Raw genomic sequence first — 20,473 nt, forward strand, 5'->3', positions numbered from 1 at the left:
ACTCTGCTCTCAAATGCATCTCTCCCATTTCCCACACATCTGCCCTCACCCCATCCACCTGCCATCCCTCTCAGGATAGGGTTTCCCTTGTCCTCACCTACCATCCCACTAGCCTCCAGGTCCAACGTATAATTCTCCGTAACTTCTGCCACCTCCAATGGGATCCCACTACCAAGTACATCTTTCCCTTCCCCCCTCTTTCTGCTTTCCACAGGGATCGCTCCCTACGCGACTCCCTTGTCCACTCATCCCCCCCCATCCCTTCCCACCGATCTCCCTCCTGGGAGATCCTTGTAAGCGGAACAAGTGCTACACCTGCCCTTACACTTCCTCTTTCACCACCATTCAGGGCCCCAGACAGTCCTTTCAGGTGATGCGACACTTCACCTGTGAGTCGGCTGGTGTGGTATACTGCTTCTGGTGTGGCCTTTTATATATTGGTGAGACCTGACGCAGACTGGGAGACCGTTTCGCTGAACACCTACGCTCAGTCCGCCAGAGAAAGCAGGATCTCCCGGTGGCCACACATTTTAATTCCACGTCCTATTCCCATTCTGATATGTCTATCCATGGCCTCCTCTACTATCAAGATGAAACCAGACTCAGGTTGGAGGAACAACACCTTATATACCGGCTGGGTAGCCTCCAACCTGATGGCATGAACATTGACTGCTTTAACTTCCGTTAATGCCCCTCCTCCCCTCCTTACCCCATCCCTGACATATTTAGTTGTTTTTTTCTCTCTCTCTGCCCATCACTCTGCCTGTTCTCCATCTCCCTCTGGTGCTCCCCCCTCACCCTTTCTTTCTCCCAAAGTTTCCCGTCCCATGATCCTTTCCCTTCTCCAGCTCTGTATCACTTTCGTCAATCACCTTTCTAGCTCTTAACTTCATCCCACCCCCTTCTCCTATCATTTCGCATTTCCCCCTCTCCCCACTACTTTCAAATCTCTTAGTATCTTTCCCTTCAATTAGTCCTGACAAAGGGTCCCGGCCCGAAACATCGACAGTGCTGCCTGGCCTGCTGTGTTCCACCAGCATTTTGTATGTGTTGTTTGAATTTCCAGCATCTGCAGATATTCTCGTGTTTATATCTGTGTGAAATTGCATTTTCACAGACGAAAATAATTAAATCTAAGTACAGGAGCTGTCTTACTGACAGACACATCACAGATTGTCTCAGACTGGCTGTCTGTAGTTATGAGTCAAATTTCAGGGAACTAGCAGAAAGTATTTAGCCCCAGTCATCACACTGAGTGCAACAGTCAATTTTTATTCATGTATTTTTCATGTTGAAATAAAATTAAATAATGAAACTTAGAATTAAAGGTATGAAGTATTGTAATACTCAAGGTTTAAAAGGGAGAGAAAAACTTTCAAGTCTTTTCAATTAAAGCAAGAGGGTGAGAGTGGAAGACTGAAGGCATCGTGGAGAGAAGGACGTTTTTCTTTTCTTTAACAGCTCGGGGAAAAGAGGCTAGACTGCGCAGGCGCGTGACATAGCGCGCCGAGGTTAAAAAGGGAGACCACCAAATACAGCGGCCATTGTTGGAGCGAACTGAGTCAGAGTGGGACGGCTTTGGCGAGAAACAAGCAGAGGCGAGGGTAGGTTTCTGTTTTTCTTCTTTTTTTTTCGTTCAGACTAGAGAATATGCCAGGCAGGATGTTGGAATGCTGCTCTTGCAGGATGTGGGAAGTCAGGGAGACCTCTGGTCTCCCTGACAACGATACCTGCAAGAAGTGCATCCAGCTGCAGCTCCTAACAAACCGCGTCAGGGAACTGGAGCAGGAGCTGGATAACCTCTGGATCATTCGGGAGACTGAGCAGTTTATACAAACCCCATTTCCAGAAAAGTTGGGATATTTTCCAAAATGCAATAAAAACAAAAATCTGTGATATGTTAATTCACATGAACCTTTATTTAACTGACAAAAGTACAAAGAAAAGATTTTCAATAATTTTAATGACCAACTTAATTGTATTTTGTAAACATACACAAATTTAGAATTTGATGGCTGCAACACACTCAACAAAAGTTGGGACAGAGTTAAAATAAGATTGAAAAGTGCACAGAATATTCAAGTAACACCGGTTTGGAAGAGTCCACATTAAGCAGGCTAATTGGTAGCAGGTGAGGTATCTTGACTGGGTATAAAAGTAGCGTCCATCAAAGGCTCAGTCTTTGCAAGCAAGGATGGGTCATGGCTCACCCCTTTTGTGCCAAAATTCATGAGAGAATTGTTAGTCAGTTCAAAAGGAATATTTCCCAATGCAAGATTGCAGAGAATTTAAGTCTTTCAACATCTACAGTACATAATATTGTAAAAAGATTCAGAGAATTCACAGACATCTCAGTGCATAAAGGGCAAGGTCAGAAACCACTGTTGAATGCGCGTGATCTTTGAGCCCTCAAGCGGCACTGTCTAAGAAACCATCATGCTACTGTGACAATTATAGCCACCTGGGCTCGGGAGTACTTCGAAAAACCATTGTCACTTAACACAGTACGACGCTGCATCCAGGAATGCAACTTGAAACTGTATTATGCAAGGAGGAAGCCATATATGAACTCTATGCAGAAACACTGGCGAGTTCTCTGGGCCCGAGCTCATCTCAGGTGGACCGAAAGACTGTGGAACCGTGTGCTGTGGTCAGATGAGTCCACATTTCAGTTAGTTTTCGGAAAAAACGGGCGTCCAGTTCTCCGTGCCAAAGATGAAAACGACCATCCTGATTGTTATCAGTGAAAGGTGCAAGAGCCAGCATCTGTGATGGCATGGGGGTGCATCAGTGCCCACGCCATAGGTGAGTTGCATGTATGTGAAGGTACCATTGACTCTGAGGCGTATATTAGGATTTTAGAGAGACATATGTTGCTATCAAGGCGACGTCTCTTCCCGGGACGTCCATGCTTATTTCAGCAGGACAATGCCAGACCACATTCTGCACGGGCTACAACAGCGTGGCTTTGTAGACACAGAGTGCATGTGCTTGACTGGCCCGCTGCCAGTCCAGATCTATCTCCTATTGAAAATGTATGGCGCATCATGAAGAGGAGAATCAGACAACGCAGACCATGGACTGTTGAGCAGTTGAAGTCTTATATCAAGCAAGAATGGACAAAATTTCCAATTGCAAATCTACTACAGTTAGTATCCTCAGTTCCAAAACGATTAAGAAGTGTTATTAAAAGGAAAGGTGATGTAACACAATGGTAAACATGCCACTGTCCCAACTTTTGTTGAGTGTGTTGCAGCCATCAAATTCTAAATTTGTGTATATTTACAAAATACAATTAGGTTGGTCAGTAAAACTATTGAAAATCTTTTCATTGTACTTTTGTCAGTTAAATAAAGGTTCATGTGAATTAACATATCACAGATTTTTGTTTTTATTGCATTTTGGAAAATATCCCAACTTTTCTGGAAATGGGGTTTGTAGATAGTAGCTTCCAGGAGGTAGCTACACCTAAGAAACAGGGCACAGGTAATTGGGTTACCCTCAGGCGAGGGAAGGGGAAAGGGCAAGTAGTGCAGGGTTCCCTTGTGGCTATACCCCTCCAGTACCGATTTGGATACTGTTGGGGTGGGTGGCTTACCTGGGACAAGCTGCGGCAGCCGGATCTCTGGCACTGAGTCTGGTTCTGCAGTGCAGAAGGGAGGGAGGAAGAAGAGGAGAGCGGTAGTGATAGGGGACTCCACAGTCAGGGGTACAGACAGGAGATTCTGTGGTTGTGACAGAGACTCCAGGATGGTTTGTTGTCTCCCAAGTGCCTGGGTCAGGGATGTCTCTGATCGTGTGAACAGCATTCTGAGGTGGGAGGGTGATCAGCCAGATATAGTAGTACACATCGGTAGAAAGAGTCAGGAGGTCCTGAAGGGTGAGTACAGAGAGCTTGGTAGGAAGTTGAAAAAAAGGACCTCGAGGGTAGTAATCTCTGGATTGCTGCCTGTGCCACATGCCAGTGAGGGTAAGAGTAGGATGCTCTGGCAAATGAGCACATGGCTGAGAAACTGGTGTAGGGGGCAGGGATTCAGATTTCTAGATCATTGGGACCTCTTCTGGGGCAGGTGGGACCTGTACAAGAGAGACGGGTTACACCTGAACTACAAGGGGACCAATATACTTGCAGGGAGGTTTGCTAGTGTTATAGGGAGGGTTTAAACTAGATTTGCAGGGGGATGGGAACCAGAGTGCCAGAGTAGATAGTGGAACGGGGGTAAAAATAAATGATGTTAGTAGTTCATGCAAAGTCACAAATAGTAAGGTTGTGTGTGGTGGTAATATTCTTCTGAGGTGTGTATATTTCAATGCGAGGAGTATTGTGGGAAAGGCAGACAAGCTGAGGGCCTGGATTGACACATGGAATTATGACATCATAGCCATTACTGAAACTTGGCTACAGGAGGGGCAGGACTAGCAGATCAATATTCCAGAGTTCCAAAGTTTCAGACGTGATAGAGGCAGAGAGATGAAGGGAGGGGGGGTGGCTTTGCTAGTCAGGAAAAATATTATTGCAGTGCTTCAGCAGGACAGATTAGAGGGCTTGTCTACTGAGGCCATATGGGTGGAGCTGAGAAACAGGAAAGGTATGACCACATTAATAGGGTTGTATTATAGACCACCAAATAGGGAGAATTGGAGGAGCAAATCTGCAGAGAGCTAACAGACAACTGCAGGAGATAGAAAGTTGTGATTGTAGGGGATTTTAATTTTCCACACATTGATTGGGACTCCTATACTTTTAAAGGTCTAGTTGGGTTAGAGTTTGTAAATTGTGTTCAGGAAAGTTTTCTAAATCAATATATAGATGTACCAACTAGGGAGTATGCAATATTAGATCTCCTATTAGGAAATGAGTTAGGGCAGGTGACGTAAGTGTATGTAGGGGAACACTTTGCTTCCAGTGATCATAACGTCATTAGTTTCAACTTGATCATGGATAAAGATAGATTTGGTCCTCGGGTTGAAGTTCTAAACTGGAAAAAGGCCAAATTTGAAGAAATGAGAAAGGATCTACAAAGTGTAGATTGGGACAGGTTGTTCTCTGGCAAGGATGTGATTGGTGAGTGGGAGGCCTTCAAAGGAGAAATTTTGAGAGTGCAGAGTTTGTATGTTCCTGTCAGGGTTAAAGGCAAAATGAATAAGAATAAGGAACCTTGGTTCTCGAGGTATATTGGAACTCTGATAAAGAAGAGAGATGTATAACATGTATAGACAACAGGGAGGAAATAAGATGCTTGAGGAATATGAAAAGAGTAAGAAAGTAAAGAAATCAGGAGGGTTAAAAGAAGACATGAGGTTGCTTTGGCAGTCAGGGTGAAGGATAATCCTAAGAGCTTCTACAGGTATGTTAAGAGCAAAAGGATAGTAAGGGATAAAATTGGCCCTCTTGAAGATCAGAGTGGTTGGCTATGTATGGAACCAAAAGAAATGGGAGAGATATTAAATGGGTTTTTTGCATCTGTATTTACTAAGTAAACTGGAATGAAACAAGGCAAACAAGTAGGGAGGACATGGAACTTATACAGATTAAAGAGAAGGAGGTGCTTGCTGTCTTGAGGCAAATCAGAGTGGATAAATCACCAGGACCTGACAGGGTATTCCCTTGGACCTTGAAAGAGACTAGTGTTGAAATTGCAGCAGCCCTGAAAAATATTTAAAATGTCGATAACCACGGGTCAGGTGCTGGAGGATTGGAGGATAGCTCATGTAGTTCCGTTGTTTAAAAAAGGCTCAAAAAGTAAGCTGGGAAATTATAGGCCGGTAAGTTTGACATCGGTAGTAGGTAAATTATTGGAAGGAATACTAAGAGATAGGATCTACAAGTATTTGGATACACAGGGACTTATTAGAAAAAGTCAGCATGGCCTTGTGCGTGGTAGGTCATGTTTAACCAATCTATTAAGAGTTTTTCAAGGAAGTTACCAGGAAAGTGGATGAAGGGAAGGCAGTGGATATTGTATACATGGACTTCAGTAAGGCCTTTGATAAGGTCCCGCATGGGAGGTTAGTTAGGAAGATTCAGTCACTCGGTATACATGGAGAGGTAGTAAATTGGATTAGACATTGGCTCAATGTAAGAAGCCAGAGAGTGGTAGTGGAGGATTGCTACTCTTAGTGGAGGCCTGTGACTAGTGGTGTGCCAGAGGGATCAGTACTGGGTCCATTGTTATTTGTCATCTATATCAATGATCTGGATGATAATGTGGCAAATTGGATCAGCAAATTTGCTGATAATACAAAGATTGGCGGTGTAGTGGACAGTGAGGAAGGTTTTCAAAGCTTGCAGAGGGATTTGGACCAGTTGGAGGAATGGGCTGACAAATGGCAGATGGAATTTAATGCAGACAAGTGTGAGGTATTGCACTTCAGAAGGTCAAACCAAGGTAGAACATCCAAAGTAAATGGTAGGACACTGAGGAGTGCAGTAGAACAGAGGGATCTGGGAGTACGGATACATAATTCCCTAAAAGTGGCGTCACAAGTAGATAGGGTCATAAAGAGAGCTTTTGGTACATTGGCCTTTATAAATCAAAGTACTGAGTATAACAGTTGGAATGTAATGGTGAGGTTGTATAAGACAGTGGTGAGAATGAATTTGGAGTATTGTGTGCAGTTTTGATCACCTAATTACAGGAAAGATATTAATAAGGTTGAAAGAGTGCAGAGAAGGTTTACAAGGATGTTGCCTGGACTTGAGAAACTAAGTTACAGAGAAAGGTTGAATAGGTTAGAACTTATTCCATGGAGCATAGGAGAATGAGGGGTGATTTGATAGAGGTGTATAAAATTATGATGGGTATAGATCGAGTGAATGCAAGCAGGCTTTTTCCACTGACGCTAGGGGAGAAAAAAAACAGAAGTCATGGGTTAAGGGTGAAGGGGGAAAAGTTTAAAGGGGACATGGGGGGGGCTTCTTTATGCAGAGAGTGGTGGGAGTGTGGAATGAACTGTCAGATGAAGTGGTGAATGCGGGCTTACTTTTGACATTTAAAAAAAACTTGGACAAGTATATGGATGAGATGGGCTTGGAGGGATATGGCCCAGGTGCAGGTCAGTGGGACTAGGCAGAAAAATGGTTTGGCACGGCCAAGAAGGGCCAAAATGCCTGTTTCTGTGCTGTAATGTTCTATGGTTCTAATATTCTTAAATTAAGACAGCTATGGCCTGTTCGATATGCCAGTTAGTATTTTCTTGGTTGAATTAATTTGAAAGTTTGACAAAAGCATTTTATGTAATTCAAATACAATTCGCCTAAATAAAAGGCCTCAAGTTGGAAGTACAATCTGAGTTGTTTTTTTTCCTGAACAATTTACTAGGTAGATCATGCCTTTCACTAGGCTGAGGTAGGGGTTCTTGGGGTTAAAAGGGTTGGTGACCATTAATCTACACAATCAATGCCTCTCATCATCTTATACACCTCTATCAGATCACCTCATTCCCCTCTGCTCCATGGAGAAAAGGCCGAGTTCACTCAACCTATTCTCGTAAGGCATGCTCCCCAATCCAGGCAGCGTCCTTGTAAATCTCCTCTGCATCCTTTCTATGGCTTCCACATCCTTCCTGTAGTAAGGTGACCAGAACTGACTGCAGTACTCCAAGTGGGGTCTGACCAGGGTCCTATATAGCTGCAACATTAAATCTCGACTCTTAAACTCAATCCCATGGTTGATGGCCAATGCACCGTATGCCTTCTTAACCACAGAGTCAACCTGCGCAGCAGCTTTGAGTGTCCTATGGACTCGGGCCCCAAAATCCCTCTGATTCTCCACACTACCAAGAGTCTTACCATTAATACTATATTCTGCCATCATATTTGACCTACCAAAATGAACCACTTCATACTTATCTGGGTTGAGCTTCATCTGCTACTTCTCAGCCCAGTTTGCATCCTATCAATGTCCCGCTGCAACCTGACAGCCCTTCACACCATCCATAACACCCCCAACTTTTGTATCATCAGCAAATTTACCAACCCATCCCTCCACTTCCTCATCCAGGTCATTTATGAAAATCACGAAGAGTAAGGGTCCCAGAACAGATCCTTGAGGCACACTACTGGTCACCGAACTCCATGCAGAATCTGACCCGTCTACAACCACTCTTTGCCTTCTGTGGGCAAACCAATTCTGGATCCACAAAGCGAGGACCCTTGGATTCCATGTCTCCTTATTTTCTCAATAAGCCTTGCATGGGGTACCTTATCAAATGCCTTGCTGAAATCCATATACACTACACCTACTGCTCTAACTTCAATGTGTTTAGTCGCATCCTCAAAAAATTCAATCAGACTCACAAGACATGACCTGCATTTGACAAAGCCTTGCTGACTATTCCTAATCATATTATGCCTCTCCAACTGTTCATAAATCCTGCCTCTCATGATCTTTTCCATCAACTTACCAACCACTGAAGTAAGACTCACTGGTCTATAATTTCCTGGGCTATCTCTACTCCCTTTCTTGAATAAAGGAACAACATCCGCAACCCTCCAATCCTTCAGAACCTCTCTGGTCTCCACTGATGATGCAAAGAACATCGCCAGAGGCTCAGCAATCTCCTCCCTCGCCTCCCACAGTAGCCTGGGGTTCATCTCATCCGGTCCTGGCGACTTATCCAACTTGATGCTTTCCAAAAGCTCCAGTACATTCTCTTTCTTAATATCTACATGCTCAAGCTTTTCAGTCCGCTGCAAGTCATCACTACATCACCAAGATCCTTTTCCATAGTGAACACTGAAGTAAAGCATTCACTAAGCACCTCTGCTATTTCCTCTGGTTCCATACACACTTTCCCACTGCCACACTTGATAGGTCCTATTCTTTCATGTCTTAACCTCTTGCTCTTCACATACTTGCAGGATGCCTTGGGAGTTTTCCTAAACCCTGCCCACCAAGGCCCTCTCTTGGCCCCTTTTGGCTCTCCTAATTTCCTTTTTAAGCTCCTTCCTGTTAGCCTTATAATATTCCAGATCTCTAACATTAACTAGTGCTCTGAACCTTTTGTAAGCTTTTCTTTTCTTCTTGACTAGATTTATTACAGCCTTTGTACACCACGGTGTCTGTACCCTACCATGTGTTCCCAATTTAAGCTTCCAATTTCCTGCCTGATAGCCTCATAATTCCCCTTACTCCAATTAATCACTTTCTAACTTGTCTAATTTTCAACAGCCTTTGTACACTACGGTTCCTGCACCCTACCATCCTTTCCCTGTCTCACTGGAACGTAACTATGCAGAATGCCTCGCAAATATCACCTGAACATTTGCCACATTTCTGCCGTACATTCCCCTGAGAACATCTGTTCCCAATTTATGCTTCCAAGTTCCTGCCTGATAGCCTCATATTGCCCCTTACTCCAATTAAATGCTTTCCTAACTTGTCTGCTTCTATCCCTCTCCAATGCTATGGTAAAGGAGATAGAATTGTGATCACTATCTCAAAAACGCTCTCCCACTGAGACCTGACACCTGACCAGGTTCATTTCCCAATACCAGATCAAGCACAGCCTCTTCTCTTGTAGGCTTATCTACATATTGTGTTAGGAAACCTTCCTCAACACGTCTAACAAACTCCACTCCATCTAAACCCCTCGCTCTAGGAAGATGCCGATCAATATTTGGGAAATTAAAATCTCCCACCACGACAACCCTGTTATCATTACACCTTTCCAGAATCCGTCTCCCTATCTGCTCCTCCCCCAACCCCTTCCTGTTTCAAACTTCCACCCACAGAGACTCAGTGGACAATCCCTCCATGATTTCCTCCTTTTCTGCAGCCGGGACACAATCTCTGATCAGCAGTGACACGCTCCCACCTCTTCTGCCTCCCTCCCTGTCCTTTCTGAAACATCTAAAGCCCAGCACTCTTAAGTAACCATTCCTCCCCCTGAGACATCCAAGTCTCTGTTATGGCCACAACATCATAGCTGTAAGTACTGATCCATGCTCTAAGCTAATGTGTTTTGTTCATGATGCTTCTTGCATTAAAATAGACACATCTCAAACCACTGGCCTGAGCACATCCTTTCTCTGTCATCTGCCTCTCCTCCCTCTCACACCATCTCCAAGCTTTCTCTTTTTGTAAGCCAACCACCCCTTCCTCCATCTCTGCAGTTTGGTTCCCACCCCCCAGCAATTCCAGTTTAAACTCTTCCCCAATAGCCTTAGCAAACCTCCCTGCCAGGATACTGGTCACCCTCGGATTCAAATGCAACTGTCCTTTTTGTACAGGTCACGCCTGTCCCAAAAGAGGTCACAATGATCCAGAAATCTGAATCCCTGCCCCCTGCTCTAATCCCTCAGCTATGCATTTATCCTCCATCTCACACTATTCCTATACTATACTCATCCAGGAATAAAATATTTCTAATTTACACTCAAACCATGTTTGTAGCATGGATTCCTATTATCCACGAGTTATGTAGTTAGTTGCAGCCTATAGGTCTATTTGCAAGATTCCCTGAAATTGGCTTTTAGCTACTCTGCAATTCTTGACACCTCTGTGAACCACTAGAATAGGCTGTGGAAATTCTCACTTACAGTACTTTAGGGAGAAAGGCAAGTTCCATTCCTTTTTAAATTCCCTTTCAAACAGCACTTACAAAAAGTGATATCACACAGCTTAAAAAGTTATCTTGTTAAGCCTGTATGTTTTATCCTGAATACTACTCAATTTATTCCACAGAGGTCTAGGAAATCTAGAACATGAAACCTGAAGACTGCAGTTTTCCCAGGAAGCACCTTTGAACATTTAGTTCACAGAGATATATCAATCAGGTCACTGGAAAATAATGTCATCAGATGTGGATTTCCAAATGGGATTAATTTGTTCACACATCTTTTATACTTTATATCAACTTGTACAAACAGGCTGGAGGAACTCAGCAAGTCGGGCAGCATCCGTGGAAACGAGCAGTCAACGTTTCGGGCCGAGACCCTTCATCAAGACTGAAGAAGGAGGGGGCAGGGGCCCTATAAAGAAAGTGCCAGATAAAAAACCAATCAGAGGAAAGATCAAGGGGTGGGGGAGGGGAAGCAGGGAGGGAATAGGTAGGAAAGGTGAAGAAGGAATGTAAGGGGAAAGCACTATGGGTAGTAGAAGAAGGCAGAATCATGAGAGAGGTGATAGGCAGCTGGAAGAGGAGGCAGAGTGAAAGTGGGATGGGGGAAGGGAGAGGGAGGGAATTACCGGAAGTTGGAAAATTCGATGTTCATACCAAGGGGTTACCCAGACGGTATATGAGGTGTTGCTCCTCCAATCTGAATTTGGCCTCATCATGGCAGTAGAGGAGGCCATGTATGGACATATCCGAATGGGAATGTGAAGCAGAGTTGAAGTGGGTGGCAACCGTGAGGTCCTATCTGCTGTGGCGGACAGAGCAGAGGTGCTCAACGAAGCGGTCCCCCAATCTGTGTTGTGTCTCACCGATGTAGAGGAAGCTGCACCGGGAGCACCGGATGCAATAAATGACCCCAATAGACTCACAAGTGAAGTGTTGCCTCACCTGGAAGGACTGTATGGGGCCCTGAATGGTGGTAAGAGAGGAGGTGTACGGACAGGTGTAGCACTTACACTTGGTACCTGCATAAATACCTGTGGTACTTGGTCCCACCTGGTACTTATCCCTGCAAGTGTAAGTGCTACACCTGTCCTTCCAGGTGAGGCAACACTTCACTTGTGAGTCTGTTGGGGTCATCTATTGCATCTGGTGCTCTAGGTGCAGCCTCCTCTACATCGGCGAGACCCGACGCAGATTGGGCAACTGCTTCGTCGAGCACCTCCGCTCCGTCCACCGCAACAGACTGGATCTCCCGGTTGCCACCCACTTCAACTCTACTTCACATTCCCATTCGGATATGTCCATACACGGCCTCCTCTACTGCCATGGTGAGGCCAAACCCAGATTGGAGGAGCTACACTGCATATACTGTCTATGCCAGCGAGACCTGGACTGTCTACAGCAGACACGCTATACAGCTCAACCACTTCCACTTGAGCTGCCTCTGCAGACTTCTCCAAGTACGATGGCAGGACTAAGTCCCAGACACGGAGGTCCTGGAGCGGGCTAGCACCCACAGCGTCTACACCCTCCTACAGAAAGCCCAAGCCAGATGGGCTGGCCATGTCATCAGGATGTCTGACAGTCGACTACCAAAACAGCTGCTGTATGGAGAGCTGAGCCAGGGCAAGCGCTCAGTTGGAGGGCAGAAGAAACGTTTCAAAGACTGCCTCAAAGTGTCCCTCAAAGACCTCAACATCAATCCCAGTAGCTGGGAATCGCTTGCTCTGGACCACCCAACCTGGTGGAGCAGGACCACTAAAAGAGCATATGCAGCAGAAATCAGACGCACCGCAGAGGCTCAGAGGATATGCGCCATGCGCAAGGCTTGAGCTACCTCCACTTCCACTGCAGCACCTACCCTCATGTGTCCCACATGTGGGCGAGCTTTCAGGGCCCGGATTGACCTCACCAGTCACCTCCGGACCCACAGTCACAAACCCTCCACCTGACAGAAGTTGTGGTCGTCTTCGACTCCGAAGGATGAACAACAACAACTACTGTCTGGGTAGTCTCCAGCCCCTTGATATGAACATCGAATTCTTCAACTTACAGTAATTCCTTCCCTCTCCCTTCCCTCATGCTACTTTCACTGCCTCCTCTTCCAGCTGCCTATCACCTCTCTCATGATTCTGCCTTCTTCTACTACCCATAGTGCTTTCCCTTTACATCCCTTGTTCACCTTTCCTGCCTATTCCCTCCCTGCTTCCCCTCCCCCACCCCTTGATCTTTCCTCTGATTGGTTTTTCATCTGCCCCCTCCTTCTTCAGTCCTGATGAAGGGTCTTGGCCCAAAACATTGACTGCTTGTTTCCACGGATGCTGCCCGACCAGCTGAGTTCCTCCAGCCTGTTTGTATGTGTTGATTTGACCACAGCATCTGCAGTGTACTTTGTGTTTTATACTTTATATACTGATACCTACTTGCACTGTTGTTTGTCAATCATCTTTAGCTGCTGTAGAGTCATTGCAATGTCATGTGGGCACATTCCTGTTTCTCTGCTGATACCCTTGATGCTGATTTGCTTGTCCTGATGCCGTTGCAGGTATTCTAGTATCACACTCTTCCAATATGCTAGATATGAAAGCCGCCCCAAGTCAGACAGGGGTTTCTCAGGTGATCCAGCCTGTCCTTCTTGCCTTGAAAGTAAGTAACCTAAGCAAGGATTAAAGTTCAAAATGCAAAGTTCAAACTATAATATATTATCAGAGTACATATATGTCACCACATAAAACCCTGAGATTCCTTTTCTTCAGGTATACTTAGCAAATCTACAGAACAGTAACTGTAAACAGGATCAATGAACTGCAAAGGCAGATATAAATAAATAGCAATAAATAACAAGACAGAGTCCTTAGATAAGTGTAGTTATCCCCTATTGTTTAAGAGCCTGATGATTGAGGGGTTCTAACTGTTCTTGAACTGGGTGGTGAGAGTCCTGAGGCTCTTTTGTCTTCAACCTGACAGCAGTAGTGAGAAAAGAACATGGCCTGGGTGATGAAGATCTTTGGTGATGTATGCTGCTTTCCTATGGCACTGATTTAAGTAGATGTGTTCAATGGTTGGCAGGGTTTTATCTGTGATGTACTAGGCCAAATCCACTACCTTTTGTAGTATTTTGTGCCCTTAGGCATTGGTGTTCCCATACCAGGCCATAATGCAGCCAGTCAGCACACTTTCCACCACACACCTATAGAGGTTTATCAAGGTTTTTGAAGACATGCCAAATCTCTGCAGACTCCTGAGGAGGAGGCATTCTGGTGCTTCCTTCACTATTATATTTATTTGAAGGGTCCAGGACAGGTCTTCTGAAATAGTGACATCCAGGAATTTAAAGTTACTGATACTCTCCATCTCTGAACCTCTGATGATTATGGGCCCTATGACCTCTGATTTTCCTTCCCTGAAGTCTACAATCAGTTCCTTGGACTTACTGACATTAAGGATTATAGAAAACAGCATTACAAAGAATGCAGAAAGAAAAGCACATTAGGGGTACTTTAGCTGTTTTTCTCCTTGGATCCAAAACCATCATAACATCATAAGATATAGGAGCAGAATTAGGCCATTTGACCCATCAAGTCTGCTCCACCATTTCATCATGGATGATCCAATTTTCTTCTCAGCCACAATCTCCTGCCTTCCCCTACATCTCTTCATGCCCTAACCAATCAAGATTATAAACCTCTGCCTTAAATATCCATAAAGACTAGGACTCCACAACTGTCTCTGGCAACAAATTCCACAGGTTCACCAGTTGCTGGGTAAAGCAGCTCCTCCTCATCTCCAGTCTAAAAGGGAGCCCCTCTATTCTGAGGCTGTGTCCTCTAGTCTTTATCTCTCCCATAGAGTAAACACTCTCCCCACATCCACTCTATCAATGTCTTTCATCATTCAAAAGGTTTCAATGAGGTCACCCCTCATTCGTCTGAATTCTAGTGAATTCATGCCCAGAGACATCAAGCACTCTTCATATGACAAGTTTCATATATCAGTTCTGGTCAGCTCACTACAGGAAGGATGTGGATACTATAGAGAGAGTACAGAGAAGATTTACAAGGATGTTGCCTGGATTGGAGGGCATACCTTATGAGAATAGGTTGAATGAACTTGGCCTTTTCTTCTTGGAGTGACGCAGGATGAGAGGTGACCTCTATACATCCTGTTAGAAGTGTATAAAATGATGAGGGGCACTAATCGTGTGGATAACCAGAAGCTTTTTCCCAGGGCTGAAATGGCTAACACAAAGGGGCATAGTTTTAAGGTGCTTGGAAATGGGTACCAAGGGGATGTGAGGGGTAAGTTTTTCCACACAGAGAGTGGTGGGTGCATGGAATGCACTGTCAGTGGTGGTGGAAGCAGATCCAATAGGGTCTTTTAAGAGCCTCTTAGATAGGCACATGGAGCTTAGAAAAATGAAGGGCTATGCTCTAGGGAAATTCTAGAGAGTTTCTAGAGTAGGTGACATGGTTGATACAACATTGTGGGCTGAAGGGCCTATTATGTGCTCTAGATTTCTTTGTTCTACATTTAAGCTATCCAATCCTGGAATCATTTTGCTCAACCTCCTTTGAACTCTCTCCAGTTTCTGCACATCCTTCCTAAGATAATGTGCCCAAAACTGCTCACAATACTCTAAGTGAGGCCTCAACCAGTGCTTTATAAAGTCTCAACATTATATCCTTGCTTTTATATTCTAGTCCTCTTGAAATGAATGCTAACATTGCATTTGCCTTCCTCACCATCAACTCAACCTACAAATTAACTTTTAGGGAATCCTGCATGAGGACTCCCAAATCCCTTTGCACCTCAGTTTTTTTGTATTTTCTTTCAATTTAGAAAATATTCTACCCTTTCATTTCTTCTACATAAGAGCATGACCATACATTTCCTGACACTATATTAAATCTACCATTTCTTTATCTATTCTCCTAATCTGGCTGGTTCCTTCTGTAGCCGCTCTATTTCTTCAAAACCAAAGAGTAGTGAATCTGTGGAATGCTCTGCCACAGACTGTGGTGGGGGCCAAGTCTGTGGGTATATTTAAGGCAGAAGTTGATAGTTTCATGGTCAATCAGGGCATCAAGGAATATGGCGTGAAGGCAGATGGGGTTGAGTGGGATCGTGGATCAGCCATGATGGAATAGTTGAGCAGACTTGATAGGCTAAGTGGCCTAATTCTGCTCCTATGTCTTATGGTCTAAAACTACCTGTCCCTCACTTCTTCATACCATCTGCAAACTTTGCAAAAGACCCATTAATTCCATCATCCAAATCATTGTCATGTAACATAAAAAAAATCAGTCCCAGCACAAACCCCTGTGGATTCCCACTAGTCACTGGCAGCCAACCAAAAAGGCACCCTTTATTCTCATTCTTTGATGTACAAACAAACTGGATGAACTCAGCAGGTTGGGCTGCTGCCCGACCTGCTGAGTTCATCCAGCCTATTTGTACGTCTTCATTTGACCACAGCATCTGCAGTATACTTTGTGTTTATTCTCATTCTTTGCTGCCTGCCATTCGGCCATTGCTTTATCCATGCTAGCTTCTTTCTGGTGATACCATGGGCTCGTAGCTTGTTAAGCAGCCTCATGTGTGACACCTTGTCAAAGGCCTTCCAGAAACCACATTAACTGATTTTCTTTTGTTTATCCTGCTTGCTATTTCTTCAAAGAATTCCAATATATTTGTCTGGCAAGATTTTCCTTTGAGGAAACCAAACTGACTATGGCCTGTTTTATCCTTAATCAACTACAACATCTTCTCAACCACTGAGGTCAGATTAACTGGCTTATACTTTCCTTTCTTCTTCCTCTCTCCCTTCTTGAAGAGTGGAGTGACATTTGTATTGGTCCAGTTTTCCAGAACCATTCCAGAATCTAGTGATTCTTGAAGGATCATTATTAATGCCTCCACAATCTCTTCAACCACCTCTTTCAGAACCCTGGGGTGTACATCATCTGGTCCAGGTGACATAGCTACCTTCAAACCTTACAGTTTCCCAAGAAACCTCTCTAGAAATGATAATTCACTTTATGATGCCTTCCACCACAGTGCTAGAATACTCCAGTGAAGACTGATGCAAAATCATGTCGCTGTTGTACAAAAAAAAAGAGCTTTGAATAGAAGGCAATCCGGACACTGAACATCAGGAGTTCTGAGAGAAGGAATTCAATCTGGTCCACTGTTCAAAATAAAAGGCAGCAGCAGTAGATCAGTGCAGTGAGAAAGAGCTTTGACCAGCAGCCAATCCAGACAATGGAAGTTTTGAGAAGAGAGGACTCCAATCAGGTCCATTGCCTGAGGATAAAAGGCTGCAGCGGGTCATTACAGCAAAAAAGAGTTTTGGCCAGTAACCAATTGCTGTTTGGGATTCATTAGCAAGTGCTAATTAAAAGCAGGCAAGGGCCTTGATTAGATTGGACATACAGTGGTGACCTTGAGGCTTTAGCTCTTCAAATCTTCAGTGAAGACAAGCTTCAGTCAGAGAAGGTAAAGGAAAGAAAAGCTCAGCTTTTTACTTCTCTTCTTTATATCTGCTCAGCTAGGACAGTAGGGATAGTGGAATGCTCTTCTTGTGGGATATGGGAAGGTAGGGAGACCTCTAGTGTCCCTGATGATTATAACTGTGAGAAGTGCATCCAGCTGCAGCTTCTAACAATCTGAGTTAATGAGTTAGAGCTGGAACTGGATGAATTCTAAGCCATTTGGAAGGCTGAGGGAGTGACAGAACATAAAGAGAGGTAGTTACATCCAAGTTGCAGGACACAGGAAACTGGATGACAGTTAGGAAAGGGGAAAAGGGTTAAGGAGCCAGAGCAGAGTACCCCTGGGCCATCCACCTCAACAACAGGTTTATCACTTGGGATACTGTCTGGTGGCCAGTGAGGGGAGGGGTGGTGGGGTGCAAGGGATGGGGGGGGGGGTGGGGGTGGGGAATGACCTAACAGAGGAAAGTCACAGTGGTCGGGTCTCCGGCACCAAGTCTGCCTCTTTGACAGAAGGGGGGGGGGGGTGGGTAGAAGAGGCAGACTGTGGAGATAGTGGATTCATTAGTTAAGGGAATGGACAAGAGGTTACTTAAGCGAAAATGAGATTCCTGTATGGTATGTCGCTTCCCAGGTGCCAGGGTCTGGAATATCTCAAATCGAGTCCTCAGCATTCTTAACTGCAAGGGTGAACAGCCAGAAGTTGTGGTCCATCCAGGTACCAATGATATGGGTAGGATGAGTGATGAGGTTCTGCATAGGGAGCTCAGGGAGTTAAGTGCTAAATTAAAGGGCAGGACTTCCAGGGCTGCGATCTCAGAATTGCTACCTGTGCCACTTCTTAGTGAGATGAGAACTAGGAAGATTATGCAGTTTAATAAGTGGCTAAGGAGTTGGTGTAGGAGGAAAGAATATAAGAATTTTGGATCACCAGGCTTTCTTCCAGGGAAGATGGGACCTGTACAGAAGAGGCAACTTACAGCTGAACTGGGGGGGGGGGGCTAATATCCTCATGGGAAGGTTTGTAAATGCTGCACAGTGGGGTTTAAACTAGAGTTGCAGGGGGGAGGGAACCAGGCTGCCAGAACGGTTAGTGGAGAGCTTGTGGAGGCAGATGGTGGTAAGACCTTAGACAAAGTTAGCAATCAAAAGGTTGAGCATGGTGTGACTAGTGTCCTGAGCTGCATATATTTGAAATAAAGAAGTATTGTAGGAAAGGTGGGTAATAGTGCTGAAGATGAGGTAGCTAGTTTACAAACAGAGGCAATATGAGGACAGGCTGTTGATGGGGCAAAATTGCAGTCAACAGGATCAGCTGCAACATAAAAGATGGACAAAATTGAAAAGGATGAATACAGGGATGAAAGCCTTGTATTTGAATGTGTACAGTATATGGACTAAGGGAGATGAACTTGTAGCACAGTTGTAGATCTGTAGGTATGATGTTGTAGGCATCACTGAAGCATGGCTGAAAGAAGATTGCAGCTGGGAGCTAAATGTCCAAGGATATACATTGTATTGAAGGACAGGCTAAAGGCTTTGTTCTGTTGGTACAAATTAAATCAATTCATAAGAAGTGACATATGGTCAGAAGGTGTTAAATCATTGTGGATAGGGCAAAGGAACTGCAAGGGTAAGAAGGTCCTTATGGGAGTTGTATACAGACCTCCAAACAGTTGCAAGGGTGTGACACAAAATACAATGGGAGATAGAAAATGCATCCCAAAAAGGCAATATTACAATAGTCATGGGGGGCATCAATATGCAGGAAGATTGGAAAATTCAGGTTGGTGCTGGATTCCAGGAAGGGGAATTTCCAGAATGCCTACAAGATGGCTTTTTAGAGCAGTTTGTGGTTGAGCACAATAGAGGATCAGCTATTCTGGATTTGGTATTGTGCAATGTACCAGAATTGATTAGAAAAATTAAGGTAAAGAACCCTCAGGGACAAGTGACCATAATATGATTGAAATTTGAGAAGACAGAAGCTAAAGTTAGATGTATATATTACAGTGGAGTAAAGATAATTACAGAAGAATGAGAGAGGAGTTTGCCAGAAATGATAGGAAAATAACACTGGATGGCTGGAATTTCTGGAAACAATTCCAAAGGCACAGGATGTATACATCCCAAAGAAGTAGTATTCTAAATGAAAGATGACTCAACTGTGGCAACAAGAGAAATCAAAACAAACATAAAAGCCAAAGAGGGCATATAACAGAGCAAAAATTAGTTGGAAGTTAGAGGATTGAGAAGCTTTTAAAAAGCAACAGAAGATAACTAAAAAAGTAATTAACAAGGTAAAGATGGAATACAAAAGTAAGTTAGCCAATACATTTAAAGATGATACTAAAAGTTTCTTTAGATACATAAAGTAAAAGTGAGGTGAAACTGGATATCAGACCGCTGGAAAATGATGCTGGAGAGGTACTAATGGGGAATAAGGACATAGCAGACAAACTGAATGAGTATTTTATAGAAATGCAGAAAACCTACAGCACAATACAGCTTCAGCCCTCAAAGCTGTGCTGAACATGTCCCTACCTTAGAAATTACTAGGCTTACCACAGCCCTCTATTTTTCTAAGCTCCATATACCTATCCAAAAGTCTCTTCAAAGACCTTACCATATCTGCCTCCACCACCATTGCCGGCAACCCATTCCACTTACTCACCACACTCTGCATAAAAACTTACCCCTGACATCTCCTCTGTACCTACTCCCCAGCACCTTAAACCTCTGTCCTCTTGTGGCAAACATTTCAGCACCTGGAAAAAGCCTCTGACTATCCACACGATCAATGCCCCTCATCATCTTATACACCCCTATCAGGTCACCTGTCATCCTCCATCGCTCCAAGGAGAAAAGGCCGAGTTCACTCAACCTATTCTCATAAGGCATACTCCTCAATCCAGGCAACATCCTTGTAAATCTCCTCTGCACCCTTTCTATGGCTTCCACATCCTTCCTGTAGTGAGGCGACCAGAAACGTGCACAGTACTCCAAGTGGGGTCTGACCAGGGTCCTATATAGCTGCAACATTACCTCTCAGCTCCTAAATTCAATTCCACAATTGAGGAAGGTCAACACACCATACGCCTTCTTAACCACAGAGTCAACTTACGCAGCTGCTTTGAGCGTCCTATGGACTCAGACCACAAGATCCCTCTGATCTTCCACACTACCAAGAGTCTTACCATTAATACTATATTCTGCCATCATATTTGACCTACCAAAATGAACCACTTCCCACTTATCTGTGAGGGCCATAGCAAAACCTTCAGCTTGCACCTCTTGAGGTAGTCCATTGTAGATTTTGAGGTGTGCTTAGGATCATTATCCTGTTGTAGAAGCCATCCTCTTTTCATCTTCAACTTTTTTTTAACAGACAGTGTGATGTTTGCTTCCAGAATCTGCTG

General features: G+C 44.3%; 1 protein-coding gene across 4 annotated transcripts in view; it reads right to left on the reverse strand.

The window, feature by feature from the left end:
- Nucleotides 1–20,473, reverse strand: part of kat6b (K(lysine) acetyltransferase 6B) — a 240,255-nt gene that overhangs the window by 45,493 nt on the left and 174,289 nt on the right. For all 4 annotated transcript variants that reach the window (XM_059946834.1, XM_059946835.1, XM_059946837.1 and 1 more), the window contains one exon: nucleotides 12,987–13,218. In XM_059946834.1, coding sequence (XP_059802817.1) covers nucleotides 12,987–13,218 — 232 coding nt within the window. The remainder of the gene's footprint in view (nucleotides 1–12,986; nucleotides 13,219–20,473) is intronic.

Source organism: Hypanus sabinus, chromosome 21, assembly GCF_030144855.1.
Source record: "Hypanus sabinus isolate sHypSab1 chromosome 21, sHypSab1.hap1, whole genome shotgun sequence".
NCBI lineage: Eukaryota > Metazoa > Chordata > Chondrichthyes > Myliobatiformes > Dasyatidae > Hypanus > Hypanus sabinus.